The sequence below is a fragment of the Urocitellus parryii genome, chromosome 15 (assembly GCF_045843805.1).
Source record: "Urocitellus parryii isolate mUroPar1 chromosome 15, mUroPar1.hap1, whole genome shotgun sequence".
Classification (NCBI taxonomy): domain Eukaryota; kingdom Metazoa; phylum Chordata; class Mammalia; order Rodentia; family Sciuridae; genus Urocitellus; species Urocitellus parryii.
The window spans coordinates 18,505,963-18,529,584 of record NC_135545.1 but is presented as its reverse complement, the minus strand read 5'-3'; the positions used below and the strand labels follow the sequence as shown (position 1 = coordinate 18,529,584).

The following is a 23,622-nucleotide window of genomic DNA, read 5'->3' as shown; positions in this document are numbered from 1 at the left end:
ATCCACTGTCATATGGAGGAGGGCTCCTAGGGTGAGGGAGGGACTTTCAGAGGAGGTATCTGAGGGAGACCAACTACAAAGATTAAACCTCTCTTAGGCTTCACCTATCTCCCCTAGGCTTGTTGGAAGAAAAAGCACAAAGAGAGGCTCTTCTTATTTACTCATTCAACAAAGATTTGGGAGGCTGTCATTGTGTTGTTTAGAATGCTTTCCTCCCAGAAGCTCAGGAGGGTGAGGCAGGACGATTATGAGTTCAAAGCCAGCCTCACCAACCTGGTGAGACCCTGCCTCTAAATAAAATAGAAAAAGGGTTAGGGATGTGGCTCAGTGGATAAGCACCCCTGGTACAAAAAAAAAAAAAAAAAAAGAATAGAATGCTTACATGACTTTGTCTCTTCTAAGGCACTAATTTACTGTAAAATCAGTTCTACAGAGTCTATTGCCTACAATGGATTCACAAAATACAGAAAATGACTAGAAATAGTGCTGTGGCATCAAAGAGAAGGCCATCAATGCATTAAGGGCAATGGCTGAAAATGTAATAGAGTTGCATTTGGGGGAAAAAAGAACATTCAGAAAACATGATTTTTTTTTTTCAGGGATATAATAGTGACATCACCATTACTCACCTTCTTGGAGATGCTCCTGGTGAGCATCCTTGGCTTTCATTTGCTGAATCGCCAACTGGTCTATCAACAACTTGTTCTCCTCTAAAACTAGTTCTGCTTGAGTCTGAAGCTGATGCCTACAAATGATTTACAAAATTAAATACAGCCATTCAGGTACTGAGTGTGATTACAATAACCTACTGAGTCTAAAAGAAAGCAACTGATTTATGGAGGTAATGAATATCTGGACATGTTTTAATGTTGTACATTTAGTAGAACAGCCAATTCAGTGATTTGTATTAAATAGGAAAAAGGATTGCAATGAAGTTTGAATGATGGCCTGCTTTAGTACCTTTGTTTTCATTTTGATGCTACAGATAAAAGCCAGGGCTTAGGCAGCTGCGATACCACTGAGCTATTCTCTGAACCCTTGAGTAACTTTTTAAAATGTATCAGGGCTGGGAGTATAGCTTAGTGGTAGAGTATGTGCTTCATATGTGTGAGGTCCTGTTGATCTCTAGCATAAAACCAAAACAACCTGTGTAGAATGCAAAATTTCAAACATATACAAAAGAGAATAATATAGACTCTCATATACATAATATCCAGCTGACACAATCATCAAATGGACCACATTTCATCTATATAAACCTCCAATCCCCACATGCACTGAATTATTTTGAAGCCTGTAAGAATTTAGAAAGTTCCCATTTTACTGAAAAAGTACTCACTTATGATCAGTAGCTTAGTTGCCTAAAAATAAATACTTTGTTAGAAGGCTTTGTAATGGTTTCTTAAAACTACACAAGTCTACCCTAATCTTTATTTCACCACAAGCAAACCCTTTTCTTAAAGAAAGTGCAATGTAAATTCTATCCAGCTCAACCTTCAGGATCAAAAATTCCAATAGGCATGAGCTGAAGGAATGGTATAATGGTCTAGTTAAGTGCTTACCACCCAAAATAGACTATAAACAAATAACTATCTTGATTTCCTACTTTAAACTCACAGGTCAGAGGAGAAAGGAGAGAGGAAAGAAGAAAGGAGCCAGGCTGTGACAATGACCTCACGCCACTGTGGCTGCACACTAGCTCCTTATCACTGGGGTGTTCCTGCCTGCTATCTGCACCGTGGAAGGGGGCCTCAGTCTCACTGGCCTCCTTAGTTTCCTCATTCCTGCCTCACAGAGCAGCTACACTCTGGCCCATTACATTCTGGGCGTCCTTATGAGACTTTTACTTCATCAGTTCACTCATTCATTCCTCCCTCAACTTCCTCATTTAAAATGAAAGGGATCTTTATCCCTAAAAAAAAAAAAAAAGTTGAAAACCTCAGATTTATTTAATACTCCTTTCCATTTTATAGGCCCACTGAGGCCCACGAAGCTGAAGTTACCCAGCTGATCAGGTGAAATTGGCATGAGACTAGCTACAGCCCAGGAATTTACTCAGAAATTATCGGAAACTAAACAGACAAGCTTCTACTGAAGTGTGAAGTCTGTGTGCCAAGAACTGTGTGCAGGTCTAGGAGTTGCACGCCTGGGCAGGCACAGAGGAGCGGTCAGGAGGTGGGGGGAAGGGTTTCACAGGGCCTCAGAGCCCAGGACCCCTAACTCACCCCTCGCTTTACAGGCCACCACCCTAGAGCAGAGGGCAAAATTCAAATCAAATAAAAACAGGACTGGGGAATTAGGCAGGAACAGGGATTTGAATGCAGGGCTGTCCTTTATTTTATCTTACTGATTTATTTTTATTTTAGAGAAACATAAAAGAACTTGATTCATGGCTATAAACAAGGTTAGGAAAAGAACCTAAGATTCCAGATTCTCCCAAAGGCCCCTGGAGGCATGTGAGACCTGTTGTCCTGGGTGCTATTCAAGGAGCACTAACAGGAGAAACCTTCAGGAACCCCGACAGAAGACAATCCAAGTTCAACAGGGGAAATCAAGTGCACCAAAGTCCAGTGGATGCCCACGCCAATCTTGACGGACATATCAACCAGTAAACATAATGGGAAATATTTCATTTTTTCAGTAACATTAAGACATTTAAAAAATACTAAATGTCTCATACCTCCCCAAAACAAATCGTCTTCTTAGCCTTGCCTGGATAACGCCATTAAGACTTTTCATGAGTTTTACTTCCTCTACTTCATTATAGGGGCATTTGTTTTACTGAGCTGGATGCAGTTGTATACCAACATGAACAGGATGTGGTCACTGCCCTTGAGGAGGGCAAAGGAGAACAGACACACAGAGTGGAGACATGCAGGACAGTTAGGTATAGCGTACCAGGGACCAGGACAGGGCAAATGCTTCGGACTATGTCAGAAACAGACAAGGGAGCACTAACTCTGCATTCAGGGAGAGTTAATGACAGCACCATTTGAGCCCTGAAAGGTAAGGAGTGTGGAAGGGGCCTCCAGGGATGGGAGCAGCATTGGAAAAGAGGAGTAGAGGGTGAACATCTGCTGTCATGTGTGTAGGCTTTATTCTTTATATTCCAAAGTCCTGGAAGTGACCAGAGGAGTTGAGAAATACCACCTCAGAAAAATCAAAACAGAAGCTGGAAGTGGTGGTATATGCCCATAATCCCAGCAACTTAGGAGGCTGAGGTAGGAAGACTGCAAATTCAAGGCCAGCCTCAGCAATTTAGGAAAACCCTGTCTTAAAATTTAAAAAAAGGCTGGGGATATAGTCTAGTGGTAAGTGTCCCTGTGTTCAATCCTCAGTACCAAAAAAAGAAAGAAAAATACCATTTTAGAATAGTTTACTATGATTTTATAGTACCTTAATTTCTAAGAAACTTCCTTAAAATATATTTGTTAAAAAAGAAAATATATTAATGCACTTGATGATTTCATAAAATTTATTTCTATTCTCTTGCATTTTAAATTAGCAAAATACTAGAAATATCATCACTTGCCATTCATCACTGGTAACAGGTCTACTCTTATTTAACTCTTGGTGCAATTCTTCATTCTCTTTCACCACTTCTTGGACTCGCATCCTAAACATTCTCATTTCCTCCTGAAATAAAATTTATGTAAACTGTAACATCCACATCCACGTGCACTTCTCTTTCTTGGCTCTAGTGCTATTGCTGTGCCTACAATCCACTGTCCATAGCCATTTGGCAAAGCCTCACCCCAGCACCAGCCTTAAACTCTGCGTCCCAGTGCCATGTGCCCTCAGAGAGCTAAAAGTCTAGTGAGACAATGCACCAGGCAACTGCAAAGTTATGGAGCACAGGGACAAAGAACCTGGCTTTTTAAATATCCAACTCCTGATTTGAAAACATTTTTCTATAATTGCGAAATATTTGAAAAATGTAAAAGGGCAATAGAAAAAAAAAGCCAAGATGCCCATAAATACTGCAATTTTTTCTTTCCTTAGAGACTCTAGAGGATAAATAGGAGGGTTTTATGTAAAACATAAGAACTTAATGAAAGCCCATTTGCATGGGGAATTGGTCAGTTGGTATGGGGGCTGGAGGTTCTTAATCTTGCTCAGAGCAAGCATGAGAAAGCCTCTTTATTAAAAGGCATCAGTCCCTATAACTCTGATTCCAGATCTGTGGTTCAGTCTCAGCTTTAGGCTCTTAATGATGTTTATGGCACTTCACCAGGGCCTCCTCCTCCACCATGGCTTTTCTTGGCCAATATATGTCTGGCTTCAGTGTCCTGCACTGTCCTTTATAAGAATCTTGGGTGCCAACATTTACTCTGGGGTGCTTTGCAATATTCTTCTCCTAACTATTAGATATTTATGCCTACACCTGTTTGTCTCAGCAGCATTGCCAAGTTGCTTCCTCTCCTCTTCTACCCAGTTACTCTCCAAAAGCTGCCAGCCCACCTGGCTCTCTTTTGAACCGAGTCAGGCAAACTACAGTGGGCAGTCCATTCACCTGATGGTTTAATGCACTGTAGACCCACCCAGTGTTTACATGTTGTCTACAGTTGCTTTCATGCTACAATAGCAGAGTTGAATAGCTGCAAACAGAAACTGCACGAACCACAAAGCCTGAAATATTTTCAGAAAAAGTGGGCTGATCCTGATTTAGAAAGAGTGTAAAAATAGCAATTTTATTATCAGGATTGATTTTTGATCAATTAGTACTAGATTAATTCATGCTTTTAAAAAACTAAGTGTCCAATACTAAGTCTAGATGAAAAGATTCAAAATTGCATTTCCCAGGACACATAACATGGAACAGCACAACTGAAGAGCAGGCTGGGTGACTCTTAAAGAACCCTTCTTCCTCAGGATTCCATAAAAACCAACGCTTCTCTCTCTGGATTCTTCCAATTCCAATTCTGGAGATCTATTTGGCCACTTAATTGAGGAACCCAGAGGTACAGCAGGCATACGTAACTCCTGCGCTTGTTTTCCTGCACAACTAGAAGGAGCTTTGCAGCCAGAAGCCATTTCCACAAAGCACAAATTAAGAAAACCTCACTTCCTAAGCACTTCAACAGCTCAATTACTTGACTTCCCTGGGGTCAGTTCTTCCTGGAATTAATAAGCATTGAAGTTTGCCTATCAGGGCCCTGGCCTATTACTTTCCTTTCCTGCCCAGAGGTTTCTTGAAATGGTGGTATTTGCAGCTGCAAAGTCCCATAAGAGAAGTGTCTCCCTACTGCTGAGTTCTCTGCACCCAAGGTCCTAGTCCACGTGGGGTTGCCTAGGCTATAACCATGGTTTCCAGTGCAGCACCTCCTGCCCCCCTCCATACCTCTCCCCCTGTGCCCACCCCCCTGCTCTGCCAATCACTCTCTTCCATCTTCCCTCTCTCCTCCCTGCCTCTCTTCCTCTTTCCCTCCTTCTCCCACTTCCATACTCCTTCCTTTCTTCCTCCTTTCCTTCTTTTAACAAACTGAGGATCTACCACATGTTAGGCATGCTTACTTACCTTCAGAATGTTCCTGCAAAATTGGAAACCAGTTTTATTTTTATAAATCAGTCTTTTGAGACATCTGCCAACCTACCTCAAGGGTGGCATTAAGCTCATCCTTCTCTTTCATTCTGTCTTCATAAGCTAGCAACAACGGTGAAAGGCACTTTATATCCAACTGAAGACAGTGGAGTAAGAGGTGGTTAATATATTTCTTACATCTAAACACAACTGGCAAAAATTTAAAAAGGCAAGAAGACATACTTATATTGGAATAGATTGTAATAGGTATGCAAACACAGCCCAGAAAATATTAGGCCTGAAATTAAATAACTTTCACTTACCAGCCAGGGTGGTATAGGGCCTTTTGATGGGAGGCCTTCAGTATGTAAGCTCTAAGAATAAAACACATATTGAAGACAAAATAAAATATACGTCCTCTGAAATTCCAAGTCTTCTACATTATTAATTTAGACCAGCATCATTCACCCCTATGTTTGCATGAATGTATATAGGAGAAAAACTTTTCTGAAATGTTTGAGAGTAATGCCCTCTTTCCTCTAAATATTTCAGTGCATATTTCCTAAAACCAAAAACATTCATTTACCTAACCACAGTACTACACTGAAAATCAGAAAATCAACACTGATACAATACTATCTGAAACAATACTATCTCAAACATAACTAATTTTTTATTAGGATGCTAAACTTTGAGAATGTTACATGGTGTCTGGATTTTGTTGTCTTTCTTTAATGATTTTTGGTTATTCTCTCTCTCGTTTTTCTTTTTTTTTTTTGAGTGTGTGTGTTTATTTGTTTTAAACAGGCACTGATCTCATGAGTCAGCTTGTTCCTTTCAGGCTTGTTTTTCACCCTAGAGGGGTGAAAATAATCTGGTGGGTCTGTAATAACCCTTACTGAAAGGCTAGTTTAGCCATACTCCTAAGAAACAGCCCTTCTGGGCTTTGTGGTCAATGCCATAGCATTCAACAAGGTCTCTCTATTACAGCGATCAGAACTCAAAGATCTCCTTGTGCTATGTGAGCTCTGGAAACTATTCAACTCACAGATTCCTGTACTTGTTTTCTGCCGGTCTAACGGGGCACCATCCTACATGTGTGCATACTAGTATTTAACAAAAGACACAAGGAATTCCATGCAGATTTATGAATTTCTTTATCTACGGAGCTCCCTCCTTTCTGGTATTCCTGCCCTGAAAATTCTAGTCTCCTTGACTTCCCCAAACTCTGTTTACACAAGAGAGAAAGCCTGGCACGGAAGCAGTGATCCCAATAGAGCTATTCCTATTTAATAAGAAATTTTCCCACTTATGCACCTTAATCATCTATCTCATTACTCGTTCATTCCATGAACATTGTGAACTTGTGAAGTCATTATGGACATTACCACATAATCCTTGAAAACTTTTCAAGGATTTTATGGTCTAATAATAGAGATAAGTCTTTTAATACAAATGACTTTTTTATTGTCATTGTGCAGCGTAGCCAGGCACCATCATACACGTGTATAATTCCAGCAACTTGGGAGGCTGAGGCAGGAGAATCACAAGTTTCAGGCTAGCCTGGGCAACTTAGTGAGACTCTGTCTCAAAATAAAAAATAAAAAATGGCAGGGGATATAGCTCAGTGGTAGAGCACTCCTGGGTTCAATATCAATACCACAAAAATAGATGGCTAGAATGGTAGGTAGACAGGTAGATAGTAAACAGGTAGATAGGTAGATAGATAAATGGTCTGTAGATGTAGCTCAGTGGCAGTCTATTATGATTTAAAGAGAGGTCATTACTTCTGGCTAGAGTGATCACAAAAAAATATGGCATTTGCACAGGGTAGAAAAAGGGTGTGCAGGGGAGTCAAGGGAGGGTGGGGGTGTCCAGAGGGTTATCAATGGGCCTGCTTGCCCTGCCTCACCCATTACCCTGAAGAAGGACCCGATCTAGGCAACACAGTTTGGATCATGTGACCCCAAAACTTTATTTTGTTGTTAAAAGTTAATATTGGGGCTGGGGGTATAACTCAGAGCTACAGTGCTTGCCTAGCCTGCATGAGGCCCTGAGTTCAGCACCAAAACAGAAAAAAAAAAAAAAAAAGATAATTAGTATCAAGCTAAGTATAATAAGTCAGTCAAAAAAGACCATGCATTGTATGGTTCTATATATATATGATATGTTCAAAATAGGCAAATAGAGATAGAAAGTAAATGTGACCATTAATGGGTATGAAATTTTGTCACGGGATAAAAATATTCTAAAATTGACTGTGGTGATGGTTGCCTAAGTTGGTGGACACAGTAAAACTCATTCAACTGTACATTCCAAGTGGGTGAAATGAATGGCATGTGAATTATACAAGTTGAGCATTCCTAATTGGACAATCCAAACTCCAAAATGCTCCAAAACCGAACCAATTAGAAGCTCAATAAAAAATTCCAATTAGAAGCTCAATAAGTAAAGTTTTCGTAAATATTCTAAAATCCCTAAACTTCAAAAGTTGAAAGGCTTCTGGTCTCGAGTATTTCATATAGGGGAGATTTAGCCTGTGGTCTAAGCTATTATTTTTAAAAAATCAAACTTGAGTCCTTCTTCAAAAAGAAACTCAGGGGCTAGGGGTGAAGCTCAGTGGTAGAGCATTTGGCATGCACAGGGTCCTGGGTTCAATCCCTAACACACACACATACCCCCGCCACACACACAAAGAAAAAGAAAAGAGAAAAAAGAAAAGAAAAAAACTCAGAAACCCACAGGCCTGCTGGGCGAGGTGGTGCACACCTGTAATCCCAGCAGCGTGGGAGGCTGAGGCAGGAGGACTGCAAGTTCAAAGCCAGTCTCAGCAACTTAGCAAGGCCTTAAGCAATTAGCAAGACCCTGTCTCTAAATAAAAAACAAAGGGCTGGGATGTGGCTTGGTGGTTAAGTGCCCCTAGGTTCAATATCTGGTACCAAAACAAACAAACAAAAAAACCAAAACCCAAACCAAAAACAACAGGCCCTAAACTCCCAGAAGCCACATAATAATGCTGTGTGCCTATGGCTTTCCCTTCCTTGACCCCAGCAAGAGCCAATCAATCAGCTGTGCACCTCCCATTCTCTAAGAGCAGGGGCCGGACCTGCTCTTATCTTCTACTCTTCACAACATCTAATATAATAGCTTGCTTAGTAAGAGCCTGTAGAAATGATTTCTGCAACCACTCTCATCAATAAACATATACTTCTTTTTTTCAGTTTGTATATTGGCAAATAACAGCTGTAACAGAAATGAAAATGGAGCAACTGAGATGGGCTTTCAGTCTTTTACTTTATGTACTTCTATACTGTATCAAGGTTTCTCCAAGGTCTTTATCACCTATATTAAAGGGAAAGAAGAAAGGAAATAGAATGGTCTTAATTTGGCATATCTTTTTACCATTGAGCCACATTCCCAGCTCTTTTTATTTTTTATTAATTAATTTATTTTAATTAGGTATATATGACAGCAAAATGCATTTTGATTCATTGTACACAATTGTAGCACAACTTTTCATTCCTCTGGTTATATATGAGGCAGTGTTGCACCATATGTGCAGTCATACATGCACCTAGGGAAATGATGTCCATCTCATTCCACCATCTTTCCTGCCTCCATACCACCATCCTTCTCCTTCCTCCCATTTGCCCAATCAAAGTTCCTCCATTTTTCCCATGCTCCCCACCCCCCCTTATTTTTTTATTTTGAGACAGGGTCTTGTTAAGTTGCTTAAGGCCTTGCTAAGTTGCTGAGGCTAGCCTCAAACTTGAGATCCTCCTGCCTCAACCTCCCAAATCACTGGGATTATAGGCATGCACCACTGTGTCAGGTTGGATGCATATTTTTTACATTAAATTATAGTACATTAAAAGCCCTTCAGAATTGGAAATCAATTTAATATTAAAGGCTTAAAAAAGTTTGATTTTTCTAAGTAGAAACATTACCTCTTCCTTGGACAAATGTCTGAATTTTGTTTGATAACGACTCAGCTCTACATTCAAACGATGAACAGTCATTTTCAACCCATGACTTTCATCTACCAGTTCTTGAGCTTGTTTCCTTAGATAAAGTAATTCAGGTGCAGCAACTCCTGAAAAAAAATTTATATCATGCTATAAATTATACTAAACTTATCAGAATTTTATTTAAATTGCTAATCATTTGCCTCTTGTTCCCTTTTAAGCTTACAGAGGAAATAAATTATATATGTACATATAGATTTATATAAAATAAATGAATAGTAGTTACAACACTTTTTAATACTGGATAGTCAATATTGTTCTGGAAATTGTTGCATGTATAATAAGGCAAAAGAAAAAAATTTAAGTTGGAAATAAATAGCCATATTTCCAGAAAATATAAACAGAAAATTTGTTAGAATAACCTTCCCACACAATAGCAATGTCTATTAGAAAACGTAATAGAAAATAGATTCCACAAAGTAACATCGTATATGACATAAATATATAATAAACATAAATGGAAGTACAAATAACATAAAGATCAGAAATAAATGCTCCTAAGAAATATTCTGTAAAAAAGAAAACTATATCAGTTTACTTAAGGCCATAATATTTTTATTATATGAATAGAAAAATGCATACAGAAAATATCAGTGAATATTTATGTATAACCTTAGAAAAACCACTTGACATCTAGGAAATAAGTCATAAAAAGAAATTACCCTCAAGATAAAGTTGAATTATCAAAAACTAAGAAAATAGTACATACATGACAAATGACTTAGTATGTATAGATGCCTACAAATAAGAAAAAGAAAACTATTTCAATTTGAAGTCAGCAAATTTCTGAAAGAGAAAAAAAATGGTCTCCAAAGATGTGGAAAAAAAATACATTAAAGGTCATCAATAATAAAAGAAATACAAATTTAAACGATATTTTTTATTTTTGATTACCTAATTAGCAAGGAAGATATGCTCTTCATCACTGGTAAGTATGTGGTTAAAAAGGCAATTTTATATGTTGCACATGAAGATAAAATATGATAAAAATACATGTACATGTAAGATACTGTGCCTAATAGAGCATCAAGTCCCAAAAGTATTGAAATTTCTTGAGCATAATAATGAAAAAACCATATAACAGATGAAACCAAATTTCAATAAGCATAAGGATAGTAATGAAGGACTATTAAATATGACAACATAAGTTATCCACATAAGTATCAACAAATATACAACAGGAAACATTAACTGTCAAAATAGAGATTAAAATGAATGAAGTGTACTTGTCCCAACCTTCCTGAGAGGATGCTTTCTCAGCCTCTTTCTGCCTTTCATTGTCTTTTTCCATTCTCTTTAGTTTTAACTGTAATTTTTTCATTGCTTGTTTTATTGCACATAGCTCAACGGTAAGGCTTTGATTTGTATTGTTTAGGTGCAAATTTTCTTCTTTTAATTCCTCAAACTTTTCTTTGGTTATTTCTACACATCTTTGACGTGCTCTACCAGTTACATCTGAAAAGGTACAGTGAAAAAATACTTTAAAATTATTGATATTTGCCATTTTCATCAGAAAGCATCTGTGACTTTATTCCTGAACCATGAGAGTAACTACTTCATCTCAGGCCTGGGGCTGTGTCAGGTCTTTGGTCCTGAAAAGGGAATGTCCTATGCAGGAAAAAGCCTGGCAAGGCTCTAGAGGATTAACAGGAAGCAAGGTGACAGAAGAAAGGCAGGCCCAGAAGAGGCTGTGGCAGTGTATGATTAAGAAGGCAGGTTTACCTTCAAGGTCACCAGGAGCCAAAAATGTTGTAAGGAAGAAGTGGGAAAAGGAAGAGGCTCTGCTCTCAGAGGAATCTCTGAGGCCAGCAGGGAAGATCAGAATGGGCCCAGCCCAGAGCCCTGAGGGGCAGCCCAGAGCTGGGGCTTGGGGAAGAGACAAGTGAAAGGAGGCTTCAGGCTAAAACTTGTCACAGCTCAATGGCTGCCTGGGTGTGGGCAGCGGAGGGGGTGGAAAATCAAGGGCGAACATATTAAATAAAAGCCATTGTTTTGGAATAAGGTGCTATCAAGGCCCCAACAAACCAGACTAAAAATTACAATGGAGTCACTCATATTGAAGCCCCAAGTCATTGAACTGTTTGTTTCAACTAAGTTTTCTAGGGCTGTGGATGTGGCTCACCGGGAGATCACTCACCTGGCATGCTCTGGGTTTCCATCCCCAGCACCACCAAAAAACAAACAAAAAAAATCAACTAAGTTCTCTAACTTCAGGACAGTGAAACTATAACCAAATTTCTCAAACTTGATCATTTTCCTGTTGTTCTGTCTCCCAGTGCCCATGTTACAAAGAAAGTCACTTTGAAGTGACTAATCCATTTCTCCTAGTTCCTGCTTTCTTGGCCCTCCTCAGTCTAGAAAGCCAACCTCTCCTGCTCAGCTCATTGGAATGCTCATTCTATCTCAGGCAGTAAGTGTGGCCCGAGGCTAGAACTGTGAAGGATTCTGATTAATAACAAATTCAAAGGCTGAACAGCAAGGTTCTTAGAATGGGGAATTGGCCTGTGAAGCCAAAACCACCACAACAGGGAGGGTGAAAACACAGTCAGATATGAAGGACAGATCAGAATAGAGGTTTTCAGATTAGTGATGTGAGACATAACCACCCCAAATTACAAAATCCACTTTGAGAGCTACTAAGACTCCCCAAACTGTACAGGGGGTATATCCCACAAAACATCACTCTCTGAGCACAACACCCATTTACATATCTGGACCTCAGCACATCCCATGTGGACATACACCCACCACCCAGTATTTGGACCTTTTTGAAGACAAAGGCAGAGTTCAACAATTAAACACCTCTTCTCAAGTCCAATAACACTGGGCAGAAACAAAGAGCCTTTATAAGAAAATGAAGGTGAATTTTATGTTCAGATGAGACTATTCTGGGTATTCTCTAAAACTAAGTTTTTCAGTCATAATGAACAACAAAAGGCAAATACCTGGGGAAGGAGGAGGTTTTTCACATAATGGTGTTTTTTCATCCTAAGGAAAAAACAGGAGAATGTGAGTACAGAGTCCCAGCACCTTCTAAAAGTGGACTAAGCTGGGTATGGTGGTGCACATCTGTAATCCCAGCAACTGGGGACGCTGAGGCAGGAGGAATGCAAGTTTGAGGGCAATCTTAGCAACTTAGTGAGACCCTGTCTCAAAATGAAATAAAAAGGGTTGGTATCCTTGATACCAAACCAAACCAAACAAAACAAAACTTTAAGTGCCACTATTTCTTGTAACTAAACCTTAAGGGGTGTTCCCTCCAGGTAGGACCTCTAAGACAGAGAAGCAAGTCCTGTCTGAACTCTCTTCTGTCTTGCCTGTGAATTCAGAGACTGTTTTTTTCTATGTTGGTCCCATGAATGACAGGACATCAGTTCAGAACCTTTCTTTCTTTTTTTGGGGGGGTGGGGGGTGGGGCAGGTACTGGGGATTGAACCCAGGGCCACTTAACACGGAGCCACATACCAAGCCCCTTTTTATTTATTTATTTATTTATTTATTTATTTAGTACCAGTGATTTAATCCAGGGGCGTTCAACCACTGAACGCCCCTGGATTAAATACCCAGCCCTTTTCAGGGTCTTGCTGAATTGCTTAAGGCCTTGCTAAACTACTGAGTCTGGCTTTGAACTTTTGGGATGGCTTTGAACATCTGCCTCAGCTCCAAGCCACTGGGATTACAGGTGTGCACCACTACGCCAAGCTAGTTTGTGAAATGGCTATAAATGTCACACAGAAATACAAAAACCTTTTCTTACTAGAAATGAAAAAAGAACCCTATTAATTGGAGCAAAGCATGTTTTCAAATGCTGAGAAAAGAAAATAATACATTCTTGCTTCTCAATCCAAATCTTAGAGGAAAAAGAAGGCTTTAAAATTCTGTTAAATTTCTCCATTGTATATCAGTGTGATATTAAGTTTCTAATTTCTGCTGAAAAAGTAGATAAGGTTATTAATTAACTTTACTGAGAAATGTTTAATTTTTAAATTCCTATGACATCCCACAACTGAAAACTTAAGCAAGAACTACTTTCATGTTGGCAATTAAGGTTGTCTATTATTCTACAAATTATGCAATTTCTAACCTTTCAATACATTATTTTCATTACCAAACTATGGAAAACATGAAATTCCTCCATGTTTTAAATGTACATAAGAAACATTCAATAGGAAAGAAATCTGATGGGAAGATTTTTTTCCCAAGAGTATTTAAAAGTTATAGTATAAATTCTATTTATTGAGAATATGAATTTAAAAAATAAGCTTACCTTTAAATTCAGAACAGAATGTTTACTATCTGATAAAAAAAGAAAAAAAAATTAAGGTAGATAAAAGATCTGACTGTATAATCATAAAAATTTGTCTCCTGCAGATGAGCTAAACAAAGCCCCTGGCAGAGACAGATTTGGCGAGGCCACTGGCAGTTAGGTCCCTGGGCAGGGCAGGGAGCCTGACTTTTACTCACTCATCTCTCTATCAGGCTCATTCCTGAGCCCTTGTGGTAGCTCACATAATTGCAGAACAGAGGCCAAATCTCTCAATGTCCCAAGCTGGGCTCCTCAAATTCCTTCTGCTGTTCTCCAAGTGGACCATGTAGAACAAGGCTTGACTTCTTTCTGCCTACCCAGCCAACTAGCATTGGATTGGATCAGAAAAACAGTTGCTCCTTGAAGTGAAGTGCCTCAGTGATACATACGAAAACAAATCCTGCCCAAGTCCTCATCTTCCACATATTAGTCATTCAGGGACCCCAGGAAGAGGGTGAGTTTGCCTGTATACTTTGCTAGAGTATATAAGTTGGACATCTGGTTGCTTAGAACTTTCTACTATGGATTTTCAGAGTATAAATAACTGGCTAAAAATGAACAGAATCAAACTTGCAAAAAAAGAAAAGAAAAGAAAACCCCACAGAATTCAGAAAGCTGACAAACATTAAGATGCATGCAAGATTCTAAATCTACTTCCTGGCTCATCTGAATTATCAACTTATCTGTAAAAACCTTATTATATTGGGGCTGGAGTTGTGGCTCAGTGGTAGAGCACTTGCCTGGCATGTTTGAGGCGCTGGGTTTGAAACTTAGCGCCGCATATAAATAAATAAATGAAATAAAAGATCCATTTACAACTAAAAAATATTAAAAAACTTATTATTTGGTACCATAAATTGAACCTGAACAAAATGGCACTTAACCACTGAGCCATATCCCCAGTTCCTTTTATTTTTTCATTTTGAGGGTCTCACTGCCTTGCTTAGTTGCTGAGGCTGGCCTCAAACTTGCAATCCTCAGCCTCCCAAACTGCTGGGATTATAAGCATGCACACCACACTTGGCTGATGAACATATTTTGACCAAAAAGTCATCCTTAACTATGGTTTCTAATCAAACCGCTTTTGGTGAAGTGTTATGGGGCAGCCTTTGTGAGATGGCTATAAATGCCAATGGCTATAAATCTCCATTCATCACCTGGAGATCCCCAGCCTGTCCTTGAGTCCTCCTCTTTGGTAACCTTCTCTAACTGTCAGCTATGTTAACCACGCCCCTGTTCTCAGTGCCTCCCGCTCTTCCCCTCAGCACCTTAGACTGCAGTCTACCATCTATATGCCTTCCTCCACAACTGGAATGTGAGGGGAAGGACAAGTGGCTCTGTCTTCTCTGTCTCATGAATACATTTCTGATGAGCTAAATATTTAAAGTGACACAAGAAAAATATTTCCCTTTTGTTTTGTTTTAGACCTGGATATGGAATCCAGGGCTTCATGCATGCTAGGCAAGTGCTACACCCTCAGTCAAATTTACATTTTTAATAACACTTTTAAATTAATCTTAATTTGGTATCCTACGATGCCACAGTATGATGCACTCATATTTAATAAAGTCTTCTGTATCCCCCTTGAATTCTTCACAAAATAGCCAGGTGCAGTGGCACACACCTGATATCTCAGCAACTTGAAGACAAGACAGGAGGATCACAAGTTCAAGGCAGCCAGGGCAACTTAGTAAGACTGTCTCAAAATTTAAAAGGGCAGAGGGCAGTGGTACTGGGAATGTATCTGTGTGGCAGAGAACCACCAGGTTCAATCCCAAGTCCCCCCCACCACAATATCCACATAATAAAGTTGAGGAGTTAAATGAGGAATGGTAAAATGCTGACAGTTTGTAGAAACTGGGTGATGGGGTGGTGGGAGTTCACTTTATATTCTACTTTTGTACATGTTCAAAATTATCATAATAAAAGATTTTAAAAAGCAAGTCACCTATTTCTCCAAAGAAAATAATGATCTCTATTTCATCTTGGTCATAAACTTTTCAGAAAAAGAATCTAATGATGATTAAATTCACAATTGACATCATCCCAAGTTCACTCTGGTATTTAATGTAAGTGTGCTTCACTTGGTTCTCTGTATATATTTTATTTCCTATTTTCTTACTTAACATTTCTCAGAAACATTTCTCAAAAAGATTTCCAATCTTTGCCCTTCTCATTTTTCTTATATGTATGGGCAAGGGGTAGAGACAATTAAAATAACAAGAACTTTTGTATTGGGCATCCCACTATATCCAAGATGTCATGCTGGACACTACCCCAATCTTTCTAGAAAGTTCATTCTACATGAATACATTCTTGCTGTCAAAAAATTCTGATTCAGAAAAGTCAAAACTCTTCTACGACCATAATCTCCTGAGGCTTCTCCTTCCTAGACTTAATCATAGTTATCAGGTTAGCATATTTTCTTTCCAATCTATGTGAATGTAGAAATGCCAGGAGCACAACCCACCTGCTACCCCCTTTCACACATCTACACCTAAGGGACACCTAAGATGGTGGGAAGGCAAATGCCATGTGCTAAGTTCCAATGGCAGAAGGGACATCATGGAGCTGAGGAAACAAATGAACACCAGAGTGCCAGGTATAGGGAACCATGGAAAAGATCTAAGTCAAAAGGGTGTGGGATGCATGAGGCCATTACCAGGTTCATGTTTTGAGAAGACTGTGCTGGCTGCTACAGTGGTGCCAAAACATGGTGGGAACTCCATAGGTACACATGTATCTGCTGGCTGAGTGGATAAACCAACAGAATCAAATTGTAGCAACTGGTAACATGAAGCAGGGAGAAGAACCCAGCCAGATAGCATTTGAAGCAGGGAAGGAGGGTGCAAGAGCTTAGAAGCGTAGAGAAAAGGGCCTCGACTAAGATTGGAGAATGTCAGCATCTAAGGGGCAGGAAAGAAAGGTGAGCCTGCAAAGGGATCCCCCAGGAAGCAGACACAAGGAAGGTGAGATGTTACTGAGGCCAGGGAGATGTGTATTTGAAGACAGTAGAAGGAACCACATGGAATGCCCTAAGAAGTCATGTCAGATGATGAGCACAGTGGCACAGGAAGCCGAGGCAGGGGGATAGCAGATTCAAAGCCAGCCTCTACAAAAGGGAGGCACTAAGCAACTCAGTGAGACCCTGTCTCTAAATAAAATACAAAATAGGGCTGGGGATGTGGCTCAGTGGTCCAGTGTTCCTGAGTTCAATCCCCAGTATTTAAAAAAAAAAAAAATCACATAAGATCAATCTAGAAAATCATCTGTTACATTTATCAACATGGAGGTCTCTGGCTTGGTGGAGTAATGAAGGAAGAAGCCAAATGGGGTGGCTTGTCAGATGAGGAGAGGTAGATATGTAGAGAGAGGTATCATCCGACAAATCGGATGTTAAAGAGGAGAAAGAGAAGGCACCAGCAGGAGGGTATTATGAAGGTCAAAGAGAGAGTCCACAAAGAACCAAGAAATGACATCTATGGGCAAGGCTTTGGCAGCTCTGACCAAGGGACCTGACACCTTGACCAAAGGACTTCAGTCTCTGGTCTTCCCAACAGGGGTCTCCCTAGAGTGAGAGTAAGTCACCAGACTAGCAAAGCTTTAAACAATACTCATCATTAGCACTGATGGAAGGTGCAGGGCTTTACACATGAGTGATTTAACTTATCTTCATAGTAATCTATGAGAAACACTCTCAGACTGAGTAGAAGAGGGGTTAGGTAACTGATAAGCCTCTTGTCACCTGGACATAACAGTCAAGGACCAAATCATGCGGCTGGGAGGAGTAGCTCAGTGGTAGAGTGCATGTGTGAAAGCCTGGGTTCAGTCCCTAGAAACCCCCAAAAGCCCCCAAAAACAAACCAAACAACAACAACAAAGAACCAAATGAATAAAAGTCAGAGTTCCTAATCCGCTGTCCACAGATCACTCACCTCATCCTCCCCAAGTTGTTTATTGAAAATACAGACCTCTGGGCCTGATCCAGAGCCACTGAATTAGAAGTTAGGGTGTGGGGCTTTTCCTCAAGTGTCCAAGGTGCATTATGCCCAACAGAACCAAGAACCACTGCAGGAGCCCCAATCTCTCTTGACCAGCATCTGTCCTCCAAATTCATGTTTCCAAGGGTGTGGGTTGTCACACCTCTTAACTCCAAATCCACCTTCACTGTAATATCCCCACCCTGTAGCTGGTGCCGTGCTAAACTCCATCAGTAGAGGGTGCTGGATTTTTTAATTTGTTCTAATTAGTTATACATGAAAGTGGAATGCATTTCTTGTCTTTTTTCTTTTCTTTTCTTTTCTTTTTTTTTGTGGCCAGCAAACTGCAGCACACTCTATTAGTGGTTCTATCTCAGAGAGTAGTATCTTAATAAGTTTTCTGCCCGCAGGCCACAGACATATACGTCCTCTTCAACAAGGCCTAGCTCTGAGTGAGGCTTCTTCCTCAGATGCTCTGCATCAACCCTAAAGAGAGTGGCTGCTCCCTCTATTTGTTAATCTTACATTCTGGAGCATTCTCTTTTGCCCTTAGTAGGCAATCCTATTAATCATTCTTTAATCTTTCCCTGTTGAAATCATTGTGTGGAGAATGGGGAGTTACACTCCACATATGTCAAATATGTGTCAAATAATATGTCAAAATACATTCTATGTATGTTCTATGCATCCTCTATGTATAACTAAAAATAATTTTAAAAAAGGAAAAAAAAGAAATTGCTGTGTGAGTTCTGTCTCCTGATTGGATCCTGACTGATGTGATGCAGGGAGGAAAGAGCCACACGCATATGCATAGGAAGACACTTAGGGTGTGTTGTGAGATAAACAAAGGCAAGTAACAAAATGGTGTGTATTTCATACATTTACACACTAAAGTGTTGAAAATAATTATCTGGGGAGGGGGGGACAATTATGTATGATTATTTTACACATTTCTGAATTTTAGGTTTGTTTTTTATTTTACAGTGAGAAAATATTACTTAACAACAACAACAAGAAAAGACATACCTTTTACCTGAATAATTTTTATGAATTAATTAACTGGAGGTGCTGGAAGTTGAACACAGTGTCTCATGCACTCTATTACTGAGCTATGCCCTCAGCCAGACTTAATAATATTAAATTTTAAAATATGCCAACGAACCAACAGGAGTTTTCTGGCCCAGGTATTACTAGGCTGGCATTCTATTTTCCAACCAGGTACCTGATTTATTTAAAAGTGTCTCAGAGCCCAAGCAATTCCACTTGATAAAGCAGTTACTTGTTGCCCACTGTATTCCAGGATCTTTCTCACTTCTACCTCTTAGGGAACAATATCCTTAACTTTGCTATAATGCACTGAGTTTTCTCACTGTGTCAATCAATCAATAAGTAAATAAGTAAATAAAGAAATGCCGCAAACTGCCCGGCCCCGGGCCCGGCTGAGTCCCGCTCCTGCCGCGGCACCCCTACTGAGCGATTCCCTGCTGAGCTGTCAGTGCACGCGGGCTTGCAATCTTGCAACCCGGTTGGGCACAAAAACACAAGCCAGTCAAACTGAGACAAAGTTTTATTTAGAGAGAGGCCGTGTGCGTCCCCTAACAGGTGGGTCCGCCACGTGTGTGTTCTACCTGAGGGGGGGGGGGGCTTCCACTTCCCCCGGAACACCCTCCTACCATCCTATTCCAGCCAATGGGAACTCTCCCATTACAAGAGTGACATGAGTAACCTGAGTCCTGAAATGGGCCCAGCTAAACAGCATGAGTCCAATTACCATATGAATGTGAATTGCTGGCTGGCAGTCATAAAATCCAAAGGTGCCTATATCAATATTTTTGCTGTGGCTCCTAACAAAGAAAGTAGATGCACAGTTCCAGAATTGTATCCGAAACACATCCACACACTCATGTGTCCAACAAAACTTCACTGATGGCCCACTGCAGCCAGGTCCTACTGCAGACCTGGGGCTAGTGTGGAGAACTGGACAGGTAGCCCCACCTATTCACTGCAGGGAGCAGAGGGAGAGGAGCATGTGGGATGTCACAGTCTGAACTGAAACTCTGCCCACAGAACAGACAACAGGGGCTCCAAAGAAAGCACCTAACATCCATGCAATAGACTGTGGAATAACTTACGTACAGTAAAAATAAATCACAAATATATTCCTAGTTGAAAAAGATCATGGCTCACAGAATGGAAATGCAATGGCACCAAAACTGGTGGTCAATATTATTATCAAAGTGCTTGTTTGTTTATTTATTTACTTTACCTTTTTGTTGTATATGCTGTGGTGTAAGAGGTAAGGAACCTGGAAGTCCATCTGGCTCAGAAATATTGTCATCATCTTCACTGTCCACTTTGTGTGACCATGGTACCTTTTTGTTACAAAAGACATAGGAACAAACATGCAGTAAGTGTTGCCTGTATAAAATGTGCTCCTAACAGATTCAAATGCCTGATTTCATACCTTCCCCACTGCTGCCCTCTTCCTTGAGCAACTAAGCTACTTTTCTTAGTGAGACCAAAAGGGTTACACCTGGTGGGGCTGCATGGGACCTCCAAGCCCTTATGAAAAATCTGGGTGGCAAAGACAATGCCATCCAAATGATGCTCAGGCCATGATGAGCTTCACAGCCCACCCATGCTGCCCAAGGACACCTTTCCTTTTTCCTTCCTGCCACAGAGCAACGCAGAAAAGGGATTGTGTCTGGCCTGCTCTGCACAGCACCCAATACCACCCTACCCCATACTGACACTTTGTATTAATTTCTGGGTGAGACAAGGACTGCTGAGCTGCCTGGGAGAACCCACCCCAGGCAACTATTTAGAATTGAGGTCCACTAAGTTCGCAGATCCAGTGTCATTTCTTGATGAAAGGGAACCCTCCCCTCTATTAACACCTAGGTAGGTATCATGAATGGTGGCAGGACCACAGAGATGTCCCTTAGAGACCTATGGGCCAGAATGGGCTGTCTTGCAGAGGACACATTCCCACTGGCAGGGCTCTAGGGGATATGGACAGAGGCCATCCAAAAGGAAATGCAAGGAAGCACATCCCGTAGGGTAAACTATGACCAGCACTCTCAAGTCTGCTCCTGATTCTACAGTAAAATCTTGCCTGTGATCAGTTTGGCTTAGTGGTGCTGTGCTAAAGGCATGAGCAGATATCCCTGAGGCTGGCAGGGAGGTGGTGGCAACCTCCAGCAAGGTGCCCCTAAGAGGGGGCATTTCAGAACCAAGAGCCAAAGCAACTAGGTCCATAGGCTCTGTGCACATGGCTCCAAGGTGATCAGCTCAGGAGGAAGGGCAGACAGGTCTCCCAATCTACTCATCATTTGTAGGAAGAAAAAAGAAATGGCCTCTTAGTTTTTATCCCCCAATAACAAACTGCCTTGTTCACCCCATCAAGGATATATTGTCACCCACTTAATTATTAAGAAAATATGAAATTATAAGAGCACTCAAAGAGCATCATAAAGCTAGTCTACTAGCTAAACTGGCAGTATGAACTTGTACAATGACTAATCAAACATGCGTCTATGATCATGCATATACCACTTGCTCAATGTGTATCCACCAGAAGAATAGACAAGGATATGCATCAAAGGACACATCGAAAATGTTAATAACAGCACTACTTCTAAGAGCCAAAGCGGAAACAACCAAGTATCATCATCTGAATAAGTAATTGAATGGGATGTACAATGGAATATTAGACAACAATAAGAATGAACCATCTACAGTGACACACAATAATTGAAGACTCTCCAAGACAAAGAATACAAACTACAAGGTTAAATTTATGTAAATACAAAACAGGCTAAATTAAATTCAATTTTTTTTTTGGTGCTGGGGATTGAGTCCAGTGCCTTGTGCATGTAAAGCATGTATTGTGCCACTGAGCTACATCCCCAGCCTTAACTCAGATTAATCTATTTTTAAAGACCTACTCTAATCTGGAGTCAAGACAATAATGAACTCTGGAGGAGGTGAGGATTGAGAAGAGGGACTTCTGGGCTATTTGCTATGTTATTTCTAATTGTGTGCGCTTCTGGGATTGAACCAGGGTCTCATTAGGCTGATGCTCAATCACTAAGCTATTATTTCCAGCTACCATCTTTTTTCTTTTTGCCATACTAGGAATTGAACCCAGGGGCACTCCACCACTGAGCTACAGTCCTAGCTCTTTCTATTTTTTATTCTGAAATAGGATCTCCAGTCCCTTCTTGATTTAAAAAAAAAAAAAATCTTCATGGTGGCTACTTTATGAAATGCAGTGAGTTGAACACGTATGATTTACGCACTTTTGTGCATTTTTTTTAAGTTGTAGATGGACACAATATCTTTTATTTATTTTTTTATTTATCTATCTATTTATTTATTTATTTAATGTGGAGCTGAGGATCAAACCACGGCCTCATATGTGCGAGGCAAGCGCTCATCCACTAAGCTACAACCCCAGCCCCTTTGTGCATATTTAATATAACCATAAATTTTTATTAAAAATATACCTTCATGAAGAATCAAACATATTCTAATAGGATTAACTTTAAAAAATTCCCCAATACTTCTGACTGTGAAAATTCCCTCTGGTAACTAAAACAAAACTTGCTTGGGTATTGAAGGAAAGGAAGCAAGCAGCAGGCCCAGCTCTGTCCCAGTGCTCACCCAAACAGCAAAGAATGCCCTCCCTCCTCTGCCTGCAGCCCTTGTCCTGTGCTTCTTCACCCCAGGCACAATGGCACACACCTGCAATCCCATTTACTCAGGAGGCTGCGGCAGGAGAATCATGAGTTCCAGGCCAGCCTGGGCAACTTAGTAAGATGCTGTGTTTTACTGTTTCCAGTGTGACTTTTACCCCTTATTGGCTACAGTTTTCCTTTTTTTTTTTTTTTTTTTTTTTTTTTGCTAATTTACTCTTCATATCTTTCTTTCTGTGTCTCTTTCTCAGGGTCTTTATGTCATTCCGAGCTGCTTTTAATTCCTTTTCAGAGTATGCAGGCTAGATAGATGCTGGACATAAAGGTGGGCTCTGCACGAGTGTTTCCTTTTAGAATCTCCTCTCTGCTCTCTGCCCTGCCCTTTGGGAATGACTAGATTTCCTCTGGGACCCTCTACAACCTTGACCTCACTGCGCCTGTCAGGATCTCTATGGACCTTTGTAACTATGACATTGATATTCTGGAGCATCTGCATCCTGCCTGAGGTCTGTGATGTTTTACAAATTACCAAATTGTTTCAGCTTTCAGCTGCTTATGAAGGCTGGGACGAGAGTCCCTTGGCCTCCTTGTGGTCACTAATGGTACAGGAGGTCCTGGTCTAAAGCAGAAAGGAAGAGGGGAAGGGGGAGGGTCCCTTTTCAGCACGCTGCTCTGTTTTTATTTTTCTATTTAGTGTATATATGGACATATTTGAATTTAAGCTTGTCACCTTATTTTCCTAAGTGTTTTATATTTTCCTTTTCTCCCTATTCTTCTTTTGGGTTGACATCATCTTCAATTATCCTATTTCTTTCTCTCTTTTCCTTTTGAAATTATATTCTGATTTCATTCTAGTAGTTATCCTAGCAATTATAGCATGTACATTTTTTCCTTTTTTTTTTTTTGTGATGCTTATGATCAAAACCAGGGCCTCACCATGCCAGGCAAGTGCTCTACCACTGAACCACATCCTCAGCTCTATGGTTCACTCTACTATTATTATTATTATTGGTAAAAGAGATTGAACTGGGGGACACTCGACCACTGAGCCACATCCCTAGCCCTATTTTGTATTTTATTTAGAGAGAGGGTC

The 23,622-nt window shown here is 40.3% G+C and overlaps 1 protein-coding gene across 1 annotated transcript in view; it reads right to left on the bottom strand.

Annotated features, from left to right (window-relative positions):
• Cep89 (centrosomal protein 89) overlaps nucleotides 1–23,622 on the bottom strand; it is a 67,961-nt gene that overhangs the window by 22,234 nt on the left and 22,105 nt on the right. The window contains exons 5-13 of the mRNA XM_026391227.2: nucleotides 20,099–20,204; nucleotides 13,814–13,842; nucleotides 12,492–12,534; nucleotides 10,783–11,001; nucleotides 9,469–9,614; nucleotides 5,845–5,895; nucleotides 5,595–5,678; nucleotides 3,533–3,636; nucleotides 630–745 (exon numbers count right to left, since the gene is read on the bottom strand). Of these exons, the coding sequence (XP_026247012.2) occupies nucleotides 630–745; nucleotides 3,533–3,636; nucleotides 5,595–5,678; nucleotides 5,845–5,895; nucleotides 9,469–9,614; nucleotides 10,783–11,001; nucleotides 12,492–12,534; nucleotides 13,814–13,842; nucleotides 20,099–20,204 (898 nt within the window). The remainder of the gene's footprint in view (nucleotides 1–629; nucleotides 746–3,532; nucleotides 3,637–5,594; nucleotides 5,679–5,844; nucleotides 5,896–9,468; nucleotides 9,615–10,782; nucleotides 11,002–12,491; nucleotides 12,535–13,813; nucleotides 13,843–20,098; nucleotides 20,205–23,622) is intronic.